Source organism: Girardinichthys multiradiatus, chromosome 18 (assembly GCF_021462225.1).
Source record: "Girardinichthys multiradiatus isolate DD_20200921_A chromosome 18, DD_fGirMul_XY1, whole genome shotgun sequence".
NCBI lineage: Eukaryota > Metazoa > Chordata > Actinopteri > Cyprinodontiformes > Goodeidae > Girardinichthys > Girardinichthys multiradiatus.
The window spans coordinates 7,302,681-7,323,643 of record NC_061810.1 but is presented as its reverse complement, the minus strand read 5'-3'; the positions used below and the strand labels follow the sequence as shown (position 1 = coordinate 7,323,643).

At 41.1% G+C, this 20,963-nt stretch overlaps 1 protein-coding gene across 1 annotated transcript; it reads left to right on the top strand.

The window, feature by feature from the left end:
• Window positions 1–5,772: 5,772 nt before the first annotated feature.
• Window positions 5,773–20,963, top strand: meis3 (myeloid ecotropic viral integration site 3). The gene is made up of 13 exons (XM_047392676.1): window positions 5,773–6,213; window positions 6,568–6,677; window positions 10,814–10,950; window positions 11,202–11,379; window positions 11,469–11,519; window positions 11,615–11,665; window positions 13,025–13,174; window positions 13,258–13,366; window positions 14,351–14,496; window positions 15,162–15,238; window positions 17,027–17,085; window positions 17,168–17,254; window positions 18,303–20,963. The coding sequence occupies exons 2-13, from the start codon at window positions 6,666–6,668 to the stop codon at window positions 18,500–18,502; spliced, it is 1,257 nt and encodes a 418-aa protein (XP_047248632.1). The 5' UTR covers window positions 5,773–6,213; window positions 6,568–6,665; the 3' UTR covers window positions 18,503–20,963.

The following is a 20,963-nucleotide window of genomic DNA, read 5'->3' as shown; positions in this document are numbered from 1 at the left end:
GTTTGGTACTGCTAAATGCCTTAATCACAAACCAACGCTTATTTCCAGTTTCTTTTTAACATGAACAACACACCAGATGATTTCATGAAAGAAGGAGTGAAAATGCTTGTTAGTTCTGGTTCTGTAGCCAGGAGGACCCGGCAGAGGTTTGTCTGTTGTGATAGAGAGGTTCCTCTGCATCTATAAAACCTTTATCTGCTAACTTTTAACTGATCTCAACTTGGAGGTTTCGAATGTATATTTAAATCATTCTGAACTGAAAATTCGTGTGGATGTGCTGTAGCTTATAAATGTCATTTACTTCTATATGATTAATACAATTTAAATCTACAAATTTTGCCTATTATGTTTAGAGTTTACAAAAATAGTGAGCTAATTTATTTGGGTTAGTGGATTAAACTAATGGAAAGTTATCTTTAAAATTTTCTTAGAAATTACCAAATTTTGTTAAGTCAGTACATTTTAAAAATTGGTTAGAAATTAAATTTATGGGCGTCTATTATGAGTTAACTTAGTTTTTAATTTTGAAAAACACTGATTAAAATCTAGCCAAATAAAATACCTGCTAATCGTTACAACAATGTTATTTGTTAAATCCTAACAATATGTTTTGTCTGCGTAGGAACGGGTTCCTGATAAAATTGACTGATCCTTATGCTAATGACACTAATCGCCGTGTTTACATAATAGGCTGCTAGATAAATGTTGAAGATTTATGGTCCAATTCATTTCAATGAAACAATCAACTCTGCTGATGTTTCCATACGGAAGATAAATGTTAATCCTTGTAGACATGAATGTTGCGCACATCAGCGTTAATCCTTTCCACTGCAACCTGTTGGAGGAAAAAACAAGCCAGGGATCGTCTTTTCCAGCCCATTGACGCAGCTCCATGGCTGCATTCTAGCGGCTCAGTGTAGGAGGGGTTCAGCACTGTGATCAGCCCCGCAGGAAACCCGCACCCTGCAGAGTTAAAAGACCCCATGGCTGCACGAACGGGACGGTGCTGGGGCCCCGGTCACAGGCGGCTCCACCGTCAAACAGCATGCCGTCCACAGAGACTCCTGCCCCGGCCCGATGATCTCCTCCAAGTCGCTGCTGATTGAAGTGCAGCCCCTCACCCCTCCTCACAGCGGGGCCGGTCAAAGAGCTGCGTTTTGGATAATTATTATGTTACTCAGGTGTCATTTACAACACAAGCCTGGAGGTTTGGCTGCCTCACTAACATGTGAAAGGTCTTTTTTTCACCCTCTGTGTCTGTTTGGTTAAAGTTAAACTTTCTCACTTTCATGCTTTTGTTTTCTTTCATTTCTTTTTTTTTTTTTTTTTTTCAATCAACAAGAAAGAAGACCAAAGGGTGACATTTGGGCATGTGTCAAAAGACCTGTCTTTAATGAATATCTACAAAACCAGCAAAACACTTTGACAGCTGTCTCTCAGTCAACAGGCGTGTTTCAGTTTTATTTATGACCTTAGAGTAGGAGTGACCTAATTAAAGCCTTTCATTAGCATTAAAATGAAACTTAAAATGACCAGAACAATGTGCAAAAATCACCAAACTTAAGTGTTTTTGTTCTAATTTATGGGTAAAGTCCTACTTTTTGCAGAATGTGGGATTGTGTAAGTTAGATGTAATAGCTGCAGCCTAATCACCAAATTGATTGTCCAGATTTTCCTGGAGTTTCTTCAACAGTGAGGTCCACAGAGATAATTATTATGATTCTCCTCTTGAGCTTTAGCCTGATGAATATCTTGCAGCTGCAGGGAGGATGAGGGAAGAGGGAGGAAAGGATAAAGGGATCAAATCAGCGCAGATCTGTAAGAGTAGTGGTGGGGTTTGATATGAGTGAAATGGCTCTCTGGCCAGGGTGCCCTTCTGTTGAGGGCAACACAAGAAATCAAAAACAAAGAAAGAAAATAGTATCTGTAAGTTGGAACCTTTATTCCTGTTGCCTCTTTGTGTGTCCACTAGGGTGGTTGTTGAAGAAGGCATCAGATCCACAACTTCCAACTAACAACAAATTAAAGGGCTACTTTTTTACAGTTTTTTTAAGATCACAGCTTGCATTTGATCATTTATTGTTCAAGTCTATAATACTCTAACTGATCAAACCTGAGTTGGATTATTATTAGTTTAAATAAGATTCATAGATAGGTCACTGATGCACGTGACAAAGGGTGGTCCACGTGGTTCAGTCCAAGAGAGAAGTAGCATCCATCCAGTAGCAACCATCAAAACTGGACCCCGGACCAATGGACCTTGGTCCGGGGGTCCAGGTAAGGTATGGTAAGGGTTCTTACCTTACCTTACCTTACCTTACCTTACCTTTTCTTACCACCTTAGCTGACATGGCACAAAGATGCACTATGGGAAGAAGGCATGCCAGCAGAGGTCAGAGGTACTGTATGTGCGATTCTTTCGGCAAATATTTAGCTGTTAAACATTGTGTCCAGCCATCAATTTGAATGTTAGCTTGACACATACCACCTACTTGCTGCAGAACACTGACACCCTTTAAATCAGAATCAGAATCACCTTTACTGGCCAAGTTTTTGTGTACAAACTGAATTTGACTTCAGTTTGCAGTGCTCACTGCATAGTAACATTATCTATAAACATAAAAAACTTTAAAGGAAATAAAAATAAGGATTGAGGAGCAGTGTGTATGTGTATATGTATGTGTATGTACAGCCATTTTCCTTTTTTAGGCTATTGCCTAATGGCTGTGGCCTCTTTCAGCAGGACAATGCACACAAGAGCAAAACAAAATGGTTCAATAATAGTTTAAGTGACACAACAACGAGCATCTGCAAAAGAGGGACCAACACTATTAGGCAGGTGGTCATAATGTTATGTCTAATAAACATACAGGTCCTTCTCAAAAAATTAGCATATTGTGATGAAGTTAATTATTTTCCATAATGTCATGATGAAAATTTAACATTCATATATTTTAGATTCATTGCACACTAACTGAAATATTTCAGGTCTTTTATTGTCTTAATACGGATGATTTTGGCATACAGCTCATGAAAACCCAAAATTCCTATCTCACAAAATTAGCATATCATTAAAAGGGTCTTTAAACGAGCTATGAACCTAATCATCTGAATCAACGAGTTAACTCTAAACACCTGCAAAAGATTCCTGAGGCCTTTAAAACTCCCAGCCTGGTTCATCACTCAAAACCCCAATCATGGGTAAGACTGCCGACCTGACTGCTGTCCAGAAGGCCACTATTGACACCCTCAAGCAAGAGGGTAAGACACAGAAAGACATTTCTGAACGAATAGGCTGTTCCCAGAGTGCTGTATCAAGGCACCTCAGTGGGAAGTCTGTGGGAAGGAAAACGTGTGGCAGAAAACGCTGCACAACGAGAAGAGGTGACCGGACCCTGAGGAAGATTGTGGAGAAGGGCCGATTCCAGACCTTGGGGGACCTGCGGAAGCAGTGGACTGAGTCTGGAGTAGAAACATCCAGAGCCACCGTGCACAGGCGTGTGCAGGAAATGGGCTACAGGTGCGGCATTCCCCAGGTCAAGCCACTTTTGAACCAGAAACAGCGGCAGAAGCGCCTGACCTGGGCTACAGAGAAGAAGCACTGGACTGTTGCTCAGTGGTCCAAAGTACTTTTTTCGGATGAAAGCAAATTCTGCATGTCATTCGGAAATCAAGGTGCCAGAGTCTGGAGGAAGACTGGGGAGAAGGAAATGCCAAAATGCCAGAAGTCCAGTGTCAAGTACCCACAGTCAGTGATGGTCTGGGGTGCCGTGTCAGCTGCTGGTGTTGGTCCACTGTGTTTTATCAAGGGCAGGGTCAATGCAGCTAGCTATCAGGAGATTTTGGAGCACTTCATGCTTCCATCTGCTGAAAAGCTTTATGGAGATGAAGATTTCATTTTTCAGCACGACCTGGCACCTGCTCACAGTGCCAAAACCACTGGTAAATGGTTTACTGACCATGGTATCACTGTGCTCAATTGGCCTGCCAACTCTCCTGACCTGAACCCCATAGAGAATTTGTGGGATATTGTGAAGAGAACGTTGAGATACTCAAGACCCAACACTCTGGATGAGCTAAAGGCCGCTATTGAAGCATCCTGGGCCTCCATAAGATCTCAGCAGTGCCACAGGCTGATTGCCTCCATGCCACGCCGCATTGAAGCAGTCATTTCTGCCAAAGGATTCCCGACCAAGTATTGAGTGCATAACTGTACATGATTATTTGAAGGTTGACGGTTTTTGTATTAAAAACACTTTTCTTTTATTGGTCGGATGAAATATGCTAATTTTGTGAGATAGGAATTTTGGGTTTTCATGAGCTGTATGCCAAAATCATCCGTATTAAGACAATAAAAGACCTGAAATATTTCAGTTAGTGTGCAATGAATCTAAAATATATGAATGTTAAATTTTCATCATTACATTATAGAAAATAATGAACTTTATCACAATATGCTAATATTTTGAGAAGGACCTGTATATAAACACACTCAGACGAAACTTTTGTTTTGCTTTGGACCATAAATATAAATCTATTTAAACATAAATGTTTACAAGGCCGTAATCCTTTTCATTTAACCTGTTAGAGTAAAATAAAGCCCAGGATCACCTTTACATAGATGGTGTGGGCTTCTTATTGGTCAATTTAAAACATTTGAAAAATGAAGATTCACATGTACTTAAGTACATCACGACAACATGGGGAAATCAAAACATATCAACAAAATTATCTGGAAAAGAACTGTGGACCTCTGGTTCATCCTTAGATACAATTTCCATATGCGTGATAGTACCATGTTCATTATATGTTATAAACTGCATGGAGATATTCAGACATCATACAACGCAGGAAGGGATAAGCTTCTGTGTTCCATAGATGAAAATGTTTTTGTGTGAAATTTGTCAATAAACCCCCAGTATAAACCCCAGTAAAAAACAAAAAAAACGAAAGATGCAGTTTGAAGCGTCATTAACCACAATAAAATGAGTCCTGTACTGAGATAGGCTGAAAGGTCACTAAGAAGAAACTATTACTCCAAGACAAAAAAAAAAACAACATTAAGGTTTGCAAATGCACACAGTGACAAAGACCATACTTCCAAAGTGTTAGAATCTAATGACCTAATGACCATCATATCTGAAAGAATAAAAGGATGCTTGCAAGCCTGAGAACAACATCCCAACTGTGAAGTAGGAGGATGGCAGCATCATGTTGTGTTGTGCTGCAGGAGGGACTGGTCCACTTAAAAAAGTAGATCCCACCATGAGGACAGAACAATATATGGAAATATTGAAGCTACATCTCATGACTTCAGTCAGGAAGTTAAAGCTTAGAAGTAAAATGACATTCAAAATGGCCAATGATTATGACTATCTATCTGTCCGTCCGTCCGTCCATATCTATCTATCTATCTATCTATCTATCTATCTATCTATCTATCTATCTATCTATCTATCTATCTATCTATCTATCTATCTATCTATCTATCTATCTATCTATCTATCTATCTATCTATCTATCTATCTATCTATCTATCTATCTATCTATCTATCTATCTATCTATCTATCTATCTATCTATCTATCTATCTATCTATTGTAATATTTCAATATATCCTTTATTGTTAGCATGTGTTTTATATATAAAAGGAGGACAAAGGAGAGACGTAAAAAGACGTACGTAAAAAACAGTGAGCGGCTATTCTTCACAGGCTTTCTGTGTGCGAGATGAGAAGAAGGGAGGGTGAGGAGGTGGAATAGAGGGAGAGAGAGAGGGAGGGAGAGGATGGGTGGAGTGTGTAGGGGGGCAAGAGATCCCGTCGCGTTTTGACCCTCAGAAACCTCCCCGCAACCCGTTTGGCCACCACCAGAGTCACTCCTCCTCCTCTTCCTCCTCCTCCGGATCTCCTCCACCTCCTGCTCTTTCTCTCCTCTTGAGGCTGAAAACAGCAACGCTCATCCCGGGCCGTGACATTTTCCAGCTTGTCGCCGTATGCTGCTGCGCGGACAGCGAGCGCAGAGAGCCAAAAAGCAGGAGAGCGCAGGGGGGAGGACGCCGCTAAGAGAACCACCGAGCATCCATCCCTCAGCGATCCGGCGCGAGAGGCGCACCAAGCGGAGGCGAGGCGCTGCAGGAAGCCGCTGCTCCCCTTTCACCTCCCCGAAATCCCACACCGGACACGGCCCGAATCGGACTGGATATTTACGTCTCGGTGGGACATTTCACGCAATCTATCGGAGCTTTGTAGGCTTACTACTCGCCAAGCAATAGCATTTAATAGGCTAAGGGAATCAGTTAAAGCCTTTATTACCTTTGAGCGCATTATGAACCATTAGGCTTACACAGACGGTCATCAGCCGCCCATATAAAGCCTCCACTCCCATCATTATGTTGTAACATAAAACGCGATGGACTGGGAGTAAACACAGCGGCTGTCTGCTCACTTAATGTTTGTGTTGACTCCTTGCGGGCTGTTCTGCCTCCGTGTTGATCGTGCTCACAACTTAATTACTGGTTTATGAAAAATAAAAAAATTAAATAAAAGCAAATGCACTCTGATTTCCAGGAGCCCGGAGACAGAGAGGAAGGGAGGGGGAAAGGATCGCTGGAGCACAGCCGAGCAGCGCATCATCCTCTCCGGTGTAGGTCTGGCTGTCGAGTCGCATGGAGAAAAGGGTAGGTCCGATCGGCTTGTTTATTAGTTTATCTGAGGATGTGTGATTAAGCACAGCCTGGTCGGTTTAAAAGCATCATAACAGGAGCACATGGCTGGGAGGCTGGCTTGCAGTGGACAGTTACCACAAAAATACACAAGGCCCAGTAAAAAACCAGTGGGCTGGAAGTGGCATGCATGAGCTTATGTTTAGGGGGAAAACACCATTACTTTATGCATGGAATCATGATTACAAATCTCCCACATAAGATTTGTGGTTTTCAAGCACTTTTAAAATGACGATTGAATCTCAAAAGCTTCATCCATAAACTTCAATCCAGTGGAGATGATGGATGTGTCAACTTCCAATAAGAGGCTACCCTGTCGAGCTGTTTGATGTCAGTCAGTTAAGGGTTAGAGTTGGTCATTAAGAGGTAGGGCAGAGCAGAGGAGATACAGCTCTTCAGCTCGGTATGTAGGTCAGTTTTTTTGCTACACTGATTCAGAGCCTCGGTGGTGGTGGAGGTGGTGGTGGAGGAGGAGGAGGAACAGGCTGAGGCTGAAGGGGCAGCAGGCGGACTGAGCTGCTCTTCCTGAGAGCAGAGTAATTAGGGGATGTAGGGTACGCAGACAGAAAAACACAGCTGTGTGAAAACAGGTAGATATTAACACCCACAGAATCTAAAACGATTGAAAAACTACTTTTTAAGGAGAAATATCACATATTTATCGACTCAAATACACCGAAAAAGCAGACAAAAAGCAGACAAAATACATTTGAAGAGATTACTTTAAATCTGTTTTGGCATTCATGTTAACAAGAAACCAAGATGCAAATGGTTTGTGATAAAGGTACAACGTGTTCATAGTAGTAACCTTTTCAGCTGTATTCCTAAAGGTTATGTGTGAACATTTTCCCTCTGAACCACAGCTGAGTCATTCCTTGGTAACCATCCTCAGGGTTAAGAAGCTCACTTTGCTTTATGTTTGACTTTAGCCTCAGCTTTGTGGCTAAACTCCTGGATACAAACTTAAGTTCCTGTTCCAACTTTCTCAACTACAAGTTATTTGACAGTTCCTCGCTTTTATTAAGCTAATATATTCCCATTCTCTGCTGACTGACGAAACATCTTCAGTTACATTCTGATTAAAATCTTTATGCAAGACTTGTCATTAATGTTGGGAGAATTTAACCACTATTGAAATGACATTTACAAACTAACATTTGTTTAGAATTTTAATAATTTCAATGATTAATATTGAAAACTGATCAAAATTTTTTATATTCTTTTTATAGAAGATATACTATTTGCATAGATAATATGGGAGCTCTAGAAGGACTTATTTTTTTAGGGCTAGCCGATTCTCAAATGTAAGTCTTCATTTTTTTCTAAAAATAAAAAGATGCATCTAGCCTTAGTGGTTTAATGTTCTGTGGATTACACCCACTGTGTCCATGGTTGGAGCACAGCGTAAAATCCACATGGTTGGAGGCGCTCCAGTCTGCAACAGGTTCTGTGGTGGAGGTTTCATCTCAAATACTCTACAGTTTAATCCGAAGGTCCTAATTTCTTAAAACTGTTTTATACGATGTTTTTAATCTTAAATGTATGTAATAATCAGAATGATTTATCATTCTAAAATATTGATGTAAAAAGGGTTTTCTTTTATTCTAAAGCTTTATCGTGTTTGATTTAAAGTTATTCCAGTCTTTTTTTAACTTATGAAACCAGGATTGACATTTGACCTTTTACTCTCAAATATGTTGCCCATTTGTGTTAAAATCTTTTAAAATAATCTAACACTTTCTGTATGCAGAATGAACCTCAAACCAGTTCATTCTTTTCCATTTTTTTAAATAAAACGACGCAATAAATCGCCTAATGACGCATAACGGCCTTTTTACAGTGCCTATAACATTTAAACATGAAAGAATTTTACTAAAGTATTTCCCGTTAAGAATTATCGTTTATTAGCTCAGCTCCTCTTTCATTAAACGCGACATTAGGCAGAGCACTGAGACGTATATGTCTGTGTTCTTCTCCAGCAGTCGCTCTGATCCATATGTCGTTTCAGCTGCTGGCGCGGTCTCATCAAGCCCAATTTGCTTGAAGTAACTCTTCAGTTGAAAACAACACAGCTTTAAATAGTTATGAAAATGTCTATTAACCAGGTTTGTTAGCTCTTTTGTTTTTATAAATTCGCGGAATTCAGCGTCTGAACTCGCGCGCTTTGATCCTCCTGACGCACAGATACCCGACCCGGTCCGTGCGTAAAAAGAGACGCGCAATCTGATAGCGGTGATTGTTTTAATAGCCGCCATAAAAACTAGAAGGTGTCCCGGGACAGGGCCTCAGAGCAGGTGCTTTCTGTGACCATATGGGACCCTGAACAATTTGATAAGCCATTTAGGACAAAAGTGGGGTTCAGCAGAGGGTTAGACAGAGATACAGTGCATGGATATGAAGGGGATTAATTTTAGTTCTGTTTAAAAAAAAAAAGAACATTGCTTTTTATGTTTAGCCTTACTTTTTTCTCACCAGATGTAGTTTAGGTTGCACAGTTTTACATGGGATAAAATAATCAGAAATTGGACACTTCGGGTGAAAATGTGCCTGTCCTGAGCTTTGTTAAAATGTTTAATGCCCCAAATAGGACAACAGCTGTAGAGGAGCTATCTTCTTGAGCCACATATTTTTGCTATAAATCGCTCCTATCTTCTTCCTGTAGATTCTACAGAAGAAAGCCAGGCTCAGCACATCATGGCATGGTTACAACAACAGAGAAGTAATGGGTGTGTGTTTGAGCTGTGTGCCTGTGATCCCAGCAGTCCCGAGGGACTGTGACCTGTGTCCCTTTAATCCAGCAGAAAGAGAAACAGAAGCAGATCTGCTGACCTGAGCACAGACATGCAGGAGCAGTGAAGAGGCTCAGATTAGCTCCATAACAAACTTAGACTGATGTGTTTATTCATGAAACGTGTGCCCTTACAGACTGCTGCTGAGCGGGTGTTTTCCTTATGAATTTGTCTATGTCACGTGCCTGTGAGTGTACCATATGTGCATCTGATTTATTGTGTCATGGTGATTTTTGCTTGTGTGTGAGCAGGCCCCATGTGAGTGTCTCACAGCGGGGTCAGGGGAATGTCTCAGCACGGCTTCTGTGTAGTTTAGAGTTTAGGAAGGAGGAGGCAACGTTTGCTGCCACAGGCAGTTGTTGAAGGAAATCCATAAAAAGTCAGTTTGCGGTGTGCCATAGGCCATGTAGGGAACACAGTAGTGGAGGAAGGCCTTTCTTCAGAGAGGACCTAATTTGGACTTCTTGGCCTACATGTATACCACACTGCAAGGCCAAAAACTAGCACTACAATGTAATGGTTTACATCAAAGCATAAACATATGTTAGAATGGCCCAGTCAAAGTCCAACCTTAAATCCAAAGGCGAATTTCTTTAAGACATTAAAATTGTTGTTGATGGATCCTCTCCAACCAACCAACCAACCAACCAACTAGTTTGACTGAACTTGAGGTCCATTGCAAAGAAGAATGAGCAAAACTTTCTGTCTCTACATGTGAAAAGCAGGTAAAGACATGCCTCAAAAGAAAGTTCTAATTGTAGCAAAAGGTGGGTCTACAATGTATTGACTCAGATTTTAATTTGTAAAAAAACATAAAACCATATGTAATTTTCCTTCCACCTCACAATTATGTGCTATTTTGTTTTGGTTTAACACATAAAAGCCCTTGAAAATACTGAAGTTTGATGCTGCATCGCGCCAAAATGTGAAAAAGTCCAGTGAGTATGAATACGCCTGCAAGGCACAAAGAAAATGGATAAAACATGAACAACAGCATTGTAAGCTACTACTACAACGACAACTGTTAATTTTTTATCAAACCACAGCACCGAATCCCTGCAGAGGCACACACACACACACACACACACACACACACACACACACACACACACACACACAAAAGCTCCTAAATTATAAAATCGCATCAGGTCTACCAACTGTATAGCAGGCCAGTAAGCCGTGTATCTCAGGCCCCCTAAAGGATCTGTCATGTAATAAAATCACAACGAGATTTCGTGTTGCACCGCCGCAGATGTCGAGTGCATCTCATGCTTTCTGTCTCTCTATCTAATTGTGTTTCAGTATGAAGAGCTGGTGCACTACTCAGGGTCGGAGGGCATGCCGGTGGGGGGTTACGGGGAGGAAGTCAGGGCGCTTCCTCCGCAGTACGGCCCCGCCATCCCTGACTCCCTCAAACACCACAAGGACCAGATCTATGGGTAGGAGGATTTATGTGAACTGGTGGCACATTGACATGCAGTGTATGCGCGCTGAGTGTGAAAATACATGTGAAGTGTTTACAGCTGTCTGCTTTATACATTCTGTGGTGTAAAGTTTGTGTATCATGTTCTGTATCATGTTCTCTATACCAACTGTTACTGTGTTTATGTCCAGTATGTTAACTGTTTATGTATATGTGTGTGTGTGTGTGTGTGTGTGTGTGTGTGTGTGTGTGTGTGTGTGTGGGCAGTCACCCACTCTTTCCACTGCTGGCCTTAGTGTTCGAGAAGTGTGAGCTGGCCACCTGCTCCCCTCGGGACTCTTCCTCCTCCCTCTCAGCCACCTCCCACCTCCCGGGGATGGCCAACCACAGTGATGTCTGCTCCTCAGAGTCCTTTAACGATGACATCGCCGCCTTCGCCAAGCAGGTGGGTGAGCACCGGTCAGGAAACAACACAGAGCCCCTGTCTGGGTTTTTTGTAGGATTTTGTGCTGACACACTGAATGCCTTTTGCAGATTCGCTCCGAGAAGCCGATTTGTTCCTCCAATCCTGAGCTGGACAACTTGGTATGACGCATGAACTGAGAACACGCTAAAATTCAAAATGCTCTTTGCACTCACTGGATTGTGGGACATGTTAACATGATAATCCTCTCCAACAGATGATCCAGGCCATACAGGTTCTTCGCTTTCATTTACTGGAGCTAGAGAAGGTTGGTCAGATTCCAACACGTTCTTTCTAAAATCTGCTAATTTAAATAACTCTTTAGTTTTATGCTGTGTAAAGATATTCATTTTTGACTTGAATTTCCATTTCGCATCCAACTATATGACTCCTCAGTTCTGGTTAGTAACTGCATGGAAATGGAAATCTCCCACATTTTTTTGGTCTGTGAACACATCAACAAACATTACCATCTGATATTTAGGGAAGATTTCTGACTCTGTGTTTTTGTAAATCTTTGAATTGCTGATACTAATTTTAGCCAATACTGATTTCACCTTTAAAAATTGAACAGGGTTGAACAATTTTTCTTTGTAGCCTTTCTGTCATGAGAGGCCTTATTATTTATGCAATGAATCGAGGCAACATGTCTGCGAGTTTCTACAAAACAGGGCTTCCAGACAAAGAAATAATAGAATTACAATTTTTAATTGTTTTTAGCATTTAATATTAGCACTTAGTGTGGTTAATATAACTAACTTTAAACATCAGTCTACTGGTGCATTTTCCATAGAATCAAAAGATCTGAAATGCAAAAATCCACAGATTTCCTAACAGACCGAGGTTGAAAGCTCAAAATGATCAAACAGAGCAACTTTGCTTTAACATATTCAGCCTTCCTGGCATCTGCAGAAGTTGATTGTAGGTGGATGTATTCCTTCGCCAGTTAGAGGAAACGTCACTTGGTCACTTAGGTTTGGTAGGAAAAGCGTCTCTGGGCAGACTGCTCCTTCACATACTGGAAAAGGTCGTGTACGCTGCAAAAAGTATGAAAGGGTGAAGGGGCAAAATAACCAGAACCTGCTGAAGTCAAAATTTGTTGTGGCAGCCTATATGAACAGGTGACGTGCCTCTTTAGAAAATATGTAACTTCCTTTTAAATGCTTTGCCAACACCTTTGTTGGTCCCTTTCATTTCATTCTAAACTCCTCTTTGATACTGAAAATAGATCATTTTGAGTCCACCCCACTCGTTAGCTGCGTTTATGCTGAGTGTTAGCACAACCTGGTAGTGCTTACGTATTTTATGTTCCCCTAATAAAAAATATGACATTTCTGAGTTCAGTGCCAGTTTAGCTAGAAATCAGCATCTTAGAAACAAAATCAGAATTTGCTGGACTTCCAAGAAAACCAAACATAGGTATTTGGCTGGTAAAAGCTTGATCACTGAGTATTTAGTCATCAAAGATAACAAATTAAGCTAAGAATAAAGCTACACATGCATCCAAAAATATTAATGTTTCAAAACTGTGCAACAAGAACATTATAATAAAATTCTTTTGGTAAAAGTTTCTGTATATCATTTCAAACTGATGCCAACCATGATAAGAAGTAATTTGTTCCTGAAGGTACACGACCTGTGCGATAACTTCTGCCATCGCTACATCACCTGCCTGAAGGGAAAGATGCCCACTGACCTCGTCCTGGATGAACGGGAGGGGGGCTCCAAGTCGGACATGGAGGACTTTGGCGGGTCCTGCACCAGTCTGTCAGAGCAGGTGAGACCAACCATTGCCTTTATTGGTCCCTTGTGGCCTTTTTTGCCTCGGTTCTTTCCTCCATTCCTCTCTCTTCACTGCAGAATGCGTCATGGTTACGTGAGCCAGATGAATGTGCCACCACGCCTCTAGGAACACCAGGCAGCTGTGGTCTGCCCTTACACACCACAGGAGACAACTGCAGTGATGCAGGTATCCACACTGGTACACATACACTCTAGTGAAAAACGCTGTGAACGAAGGTGTAGCCAAATGCTCAATAAAAGATTGACACAGCCAGTAAGTCCTGTAAAGCGCTTAATAGTCTGCATTTATATAGCACCTTTTAACCTTTATGGTTGTACAAAGTGCTATAAATGGGATCTCATTCAACCAATCATTCATTATTTACAACAGAGCTGCTGTTGGATAAAACTCATAAAACTGACATCCCCTGAACCACATCTGGCATATTTTTGTACGTAATTATTTAAATAAAAAACAGAAACTTATATTGTGCTTTTTTTATAAGAGTTAAATTCACCAATCTGCACTCATACATCTAAACACAAATGTCCTGATTGCTAGGCAACTTCGATACCAGGCCTCTGTACTGGAATCAAACCCACAACTTTCTGACTGTTAAACAAAGGCTATTTTGCCACTATACCAATCATTCCAAACATTGTCTGGACATTAGAGTAGAAAACAGCATTCTAGACATTAGGTCCTTCAATAGGACAACACAGTTATTTTATTTGATTAATTCTGCAATTAATGTAATCCCTAAATGTTTTGGTTTTTTGTAACACAAAATCAGGGCTGGTTTTTGCTATGTGAGATGTGCCTCACCACCTCGGGCACTATAACCTGGGGGGCACTATCAGGAGTCCAAATAAAAAGTTGCTCAGTCAGTTGCTCCCCGAATTATCTTTCAATTCAATTTCAATTCAGTTTATTTATATAGCGCCAATTCACAACACATGTCGTCTCAAGGCACTTCACAAAAGTCAGGTACATACAATCCAATTAATAGGTTTCTATTGCTGAATACATGTCCATTTAAATGGCAATGGGTGCCCTGCCCCCGTGCAGAAAGGAAATCATATGCCATAAAATAAATCTGTAAACATAAGCTAGACTTGTATGGATACATGCATTTGCTGACATGCAATGACCCCACGGTCGCTATTGCAGGAGACGGTCTCGATGGGGGAGTGGCCTCACCCAGCACAGGGGAGGAGGACGAGAGCGACCGGGACAGGAGGAACAACAAGAAGAGAGGCATCTTCCCTAAAGTGGCCACAAACATCATGAGAGCGTGGCTCTTCCAGCACTTGTCGGTGAGCTTTCCGTTTCCCCTTTTCAATCATAATTTTTTTATCATACACGTGAAATGTATTCATCAAGACCACCCCTGCAGACATATGGGCGAACAAAGACAGCCTGTGTACAGTGGTGGGAGAATGATCACTGGACTGAGGATTTACTGTGGGAAAAAATGTCATGTGCGAGGAGAGACAAAGAAAGGAAGCGAGTGTACGATGGAGGTCAATTAAATTAAATGAAAAACTGGGGGATTAAGTGATTATGTGAATATGCCCGTGATAGAAGTGATAGAAATGGAGTGTGTAATTGTTGGTAAGGTGGTTGGATTAGTAATTAGCTACTAAATGAGGCAGGTCAAATGTTGCTTCACTCCAATTATTACATTATGTGTCTGTGTACACAGAGGAAGTGGAAAAAGAGACAGAGTTAGTGGATTTAGTGAGGCTTTAAATGTGAGTGCCGATGGGAATTTAGATGAAGGGTCTTCAGAATTCACACAGAGTTCGCACACATTATTTCAGTCTGGATTTAAGGTGAACCTTCATGTTTCTCTGGGAGGATTCTCCCGTCAGTCGTTTCACTGCTGCCAGCAACACACCCCAGGGTCTGGCTTTGATTTGTTTAACGCGTCCACTCTCTCTCTGTGTGTGTGTGTGTGTGTTTATGTGTATGTTTCCAGCACCCGTACCCGTCGGAGGAGCAGAAGAAGCAGCTGTCACAGGACACAGGGCTGACCATCTTACAAGTCAACAACTGGTCAGTGTTCTGCTTGATCAATTCACTAATCCCAGGCCTGTGGCTAATCAATAATCAGTTAAACTCTCTTGTTTAAAAGGAAATTATGACTTTACATTGTCTTGCTAAAGTATTCATAACAATTGAACTTTTTCACATGTTGTCACATAAAACCACAAATGTCATCGTATTTTATTGGGGTTTTATGTGATAGGTCAACAAAATGTACTGCATAACTGTGAGGTGGAAGGAAAATGACACATGGTTTTCCATCCTTTACAAATAAGAATCTCAGGTGGTTTTGATTTATATCCCAACCCCTTTGTTACTCCGATCTCATCCTGTGCCCAGAAGTCACTGAAAACATATTTATAATCAACATGGATATAATATAACTCAGTATGAATCCAGATGTTCAGTGAAGGTTTGTTGGCGAGCATTAGTGAACAAGCATCATCACAAAGACCAAGGAACACAGCAGTCAGGTCAGGGAGAAAGTTGTGGAGATGTTTAAAGGAGTGATACCTCAATACCTCAAGCCTTCACCATCTCCCAGAGATGTTGAGTCCATCATCTAAACATAGAAAGAGTCTGGAAGAACTGCAAGCCTACCAAGACATGGCCGGGCTAGAAAAGCATTATTCAGATCTTGGAGTAACTGTAGAGATCCATAGCTCAGGTGGAAGTAACTGTTAAATGGATTATTATTATTAGTTGTGCACACACAAATTTGACCTTAACAGTTGCAAGAAGACAGCGGGGGAGAGCAAACACTGAAGAAGCCGCCCTTATCAGAAGAGACTGCAACCAAACTGTATTGGTCTTCATGCAAAATAGCATCTATTTTACTAAGCAAAATGAGGAAAATTGTCAGTTTCTGAATGTACAAACCTGGAAGGGACGCACTCCAAAAGGTCAGAAGCTGTCACAGCATAGAAACAGTTTTACAAAGAATTGACTCAAAAGAGGTACGTAAGTGTTATTTGTAAAACATGGTAAAACCCATGCATCCTTATCCATCCTCTTCACTATTATGCATTATGACATAAAATCCCAAAAAAGTCCCATCCAGTTTGTGGTAATAACCTGATGTAAAAAAGTTCAAGGGGTATGAATACTTTAGCAAGGCAACTGCATCAAATAAACAGCGGCTGCTGCCATGTCGGTGAGATGTTGGTGCGATTGTTTGTATTTTATAGCCTATATGAAGTGTTTTATATTGTTCACATTCAGTGCGAATGGAGAAAAGGTCACAGCTTTACAAGACTTTCAGAGAGCATTATAATCTAGTTCACTGGAGCATAGTTTGTGATGGAGAGAAGATTGTACAGCAAAGCATTTTTTTTCCCTCACTCTGCAGTCCACTAAAATCCTGTTGCTCATAAAAGAAAACTATGGATCAATATCCAATAATCAGATTATTTACTCCTTCTGAATTTCCTTTTCATGCCCACAGACTTAAATGCAGTTGAGCGTATCAAAAAGTCATTTCCCAATGATTCATTTTCTGTGTTTAAGAATGACTTTTTGCGCTTTGTGTTGATCAAAGCATTTTCTTCATTTTGTAACGTACATCTTTTTATGTCTTCCTCTGCCGCAGCACACAATCAATGCAGATCAATCAATTATCACAGGGCCGATCAATACGTGCTCTGCCCTAACGTTGATTTACTCTGCCCTCTGAAAGGGTTAAGTGCTTGTAAAAGGGAAAAGGTTAATAGTCTCCCGCTCTGCCTTTTTCTCCATTAATGGTTGGCCTTGTCTCTCTCCCTGAACACATCCTGTCTTTATGTCTCTTGCCCTGTGCAGGTTCATCAACGCCCGGAGGAGAATAGTTCAGCCGATGATTGACCAGTCAAACCGCTCAGGTCAGTGTTCAGTCAGTCTGTGTATAAATGTGATGTGTATCTGAGTGTATTTGTGTCTGAAGGTGTGTGTGTGGTCTTTCAGGCCAGGGTGGTCCCTACAGTCCAGAGGGAGCAGCTCTGGGAGGCTATGGGCTCGACGGACAGGCCCATCTGGGGCTTCGAACGGCAGGTACAACAGGCTGGTTCTTCCACTCTGATGTAAAAAAATCCTTTTTGTTTGATCCACGGGGAGTTTAACACATAAATATGAGTGGCGGATCATATTCTTGTGTTAATATCCACTGTCAAACACTTCACATTCGTATCATGTGTGACAAATCCTTTTATGATCATAAACTTAGACACTTTAATGTGACTCAGCCCTCCTCAGACACCATCCTGCTGCTGAAAATATTCACCAGAGCACTGACTGTGGGATTATCTGCTGCTGAAAATAGTCCCTGACAGATGCCCCCTTTATTAATGTTTGGTGGAAACAGCAGGGACTAAGGATTCTCTGAGAAAAGATTTGCTTATTTTTACAAATTAAAATTACAATTTTTCTGTTGCCATATACAAACTTTGTAATAAAATAAAGGCTCCCTAGATCCTGGAGTTATATGACCATTATTATTGACTCAAAATAGTTTAATTGGGGAAAAAAAACAGAATAATGTTTTGGAGGGGTCAGATCATAGGTGGTACATTGCTTCATACCTCCATTTATTGGGAAAATAATTATCAGCTTCTGTGTAAACAACTGCTAAATGCAGGAGAATAGTTTAAGGGTTCAAAGGACAGCATTCACATAAATCACTGTGATGTTTTTTAAGACTACAGTTGTTTTAAGATGGTAAAAAGTGCATATTGGTCTTCGCTCAATAGGAGTCGCTCTTAGCTTCAGCCTCGGGACCAACTGATCTTCACTCATACTACATGAGTAAAGGACACCAGTATCTTACCTGCAGTTATCTACTGCAAGTAAGATACTAACTGCTTATAGCTTTTTAACATAACCTTGCTTCAAAAATCCTGAACTATCCCTGTAAGATAAAAATAAATCCAGCTTTATGGGGGTAACTGTGGTTTATACTTTTGGGCATAAAATATGCTGAAATTGGTCAGTTTGGGATTTTCAGGTCTTACTTTTATATGTGATGCACACACTGTGCAAACAGGTCTAGGTCTTAAATCAATGGAGGCAAATCGTAAAATAGTTTTTTTTTCCATTCCACCAGGTCTCCCGGGAATGTCTTCTCTCCAGGGTGACTACCCCGGTGCTCTGCTTTCCCAGCCAGGCTACCCTCCTCATCCGGGAGCGTCCCTCCACTCATACCCCGGCCCGCACCCTCACCCCGCCATGCTGCTCCACCCACCACCGCATGCACACCCTGCAGAGCCGCTCATTGCTCAAGGACTGGACATACACGCACACTAGCTATCAGGGGGAGCAGACCGTGTGTGTATGTAAAAGAGTGGGAGGGAACATTACTGTATGAATGTGTGTGTGGAGAAAGTATGGGTGTGTAATGGCTGATACGGTACTCTATTTAAAGACAAACTGCTCCAAAAGTTTACATTCCTCACTGAGAGACACTGACCTTAATGTAGCTGATCAACTGACAAAGACACACACACACACACTCACGCGCGCTTAAACATTTCACGTACACACTCTTGAGTCTGGACCCACAGGTTTAAGCCATACCTCTCAGAGTAGAAGTGCTTCCTCCTCTTGCAATGTCTCCACTGTGTCCTGTGGGTGAGACACATGCTTTAAACTACACTTCCCATCATGCCTACAAACCACAGAAGGACCAGATCAGAAACACAACCCAAGGATGTTACTGGATGGGACTCGATCCTGCAAGCCAAACTTTCCTCACAGCTTCTCCGTCTTCCTGCACACACTGATGTCAGAAACACACACACACACACACACACACTTTATTTAAAGCTTTTTTTTTGTTTTTTTTTATATTTTTATATTTATGTGTGCCACTCCAGGCAGATACAGCTTCACGTGAGCTTGTTGAAATGTTAGTGCTCTTCCTCAGCATGAAGCTAAACATTCTGAATGACTTCCAGTCTGCCTCGCTCTCGCACCACTGACCTCCTTAAGGCGCCAGCAGCCGTCCGTTACCTTAGAAGCTTCCCTCCAAGCACCCAAACTCACTGATAGATGAAGCAACAGACGCAACACAGAAAGCCATTCTAAGACACACACACATACATACACATACACATATACAAAGACATATACAGGACTTCTGCAAGCATTTCTAGTACACTGTTAACTGTCACAGCTGTGTGAGAGGGGAGCTGCAGCCAAAGGACTCTTCAGACATTCGGCTCCTTCTCTGCTCTACTTGGACCGCTGAAGAACTCTGAATGATGACGATGGTGAAAAAAAACCTTAAAGTATTAAAATGTTTTTTGTGTAAGGCTTGTCACTCATAATTTGTTTGTTTGCTACGACTCCACCTATAGAATATTGGTTGAATAGTAATAATAATGGGTTTTCAATTTCTGAATGAAATCAAATTTCAACTTGTTGATCAGCCACTGGGTGTCAGCTCCTCACAACCTATTGGTCATTTTATTCTCAGAGTGATACTGCAGACACCCTCAAAGTAGGAGGTAAATGGACTGAACTTATATAGCACTTTTCCAGTCATACAGACTGCTCAAAGCGCTTTACACTAGAGCCACATTCACCCACTAACACACCAATACACAGATCAGTAGGCAACTTGAGGTTAAGTTGACATATGGCAGGAGGAAGCTGGAATTGAACCCACAACCTTCTGATTGCAAGACAACTAATCTTCCTACTTAGCCAGAGTCACCTAGACAAATATTTGTGCACACCTTGTGCACACCTTGTGCACAAATATCTCCTCTCCACAAATATTCTTTCAAAGTCCAAAACTATTGCACACAGAACTAATAGGAAATGGCTGAGATGCATAGAAAATATACTGTTACTTTTTTCTATTTTTGTTCTTTGTATAGTAATTAAAAAACAACAAAGAAACTAATATCAACCCAAAAATAGGTCTAACAAATCTTATTCTGTCTAATGTAATTTGGTCAGATGGGATTTCAATGCAAACCCATTTTACACTCAATGGCCACTTTCTTAGGTTTAACTGCATGTTAAACACAAATATTAAACCAGTTAATCACATGACAGCAATTCGGTGCATTTAGATCCACATCTAGAAGTGGCAAAGGCCAAGCTGAGCCTCACAATGGGGGAGAAATGGGATTTACTGTAAGTGACTTTAAATGTGGTGCAGTGGTTGGTGTCAGATGGGCTGGTCAGAGAGTTTCAGAAACTGCTGATCTACTGGGATTCTCATGCACAACCATCTCACAGAAAATGGAACAGAAAAGAGAAAATATCCAGTGAGAGGCAGCTGTTGATGCCAGTCGTCAGAGGAGAATGGGTAGACTGGCTTGAGATGATAAAATGCGGGCCCTGAACTCGGGTTCACAAAGATTCTCAGAGTCCTCTCAGAGAGCTCCTATCTTACCCCAAACATTTCTGGTGAGAACTTAGTTAGGAGGTGTGGTTGAACCTGTTGCAAGGTGTGATGCTGTCTTCTAAGACCTGTGATTGGTTGTTAAAAGAACCAAATTAATTGCCCCCTGGTAATTAATGGAGAAAAATTAACCAAAGATGGAATTTAGAGTGGATTCAGAAATGTGTAAATCATGATGATGACTTAGAAAAATTAAATGAATTGTTACACAGCATCAACATGTTTGAATGTAGCTTTTTTACATGCTCATTATTATTTTGATTTGCTTATTGTTATGTTTACTCGCTACGCTGTATCAATTTTATATTAATTAATTTAATATTAATATTAAAATGCAGCCTTTTACTGTGA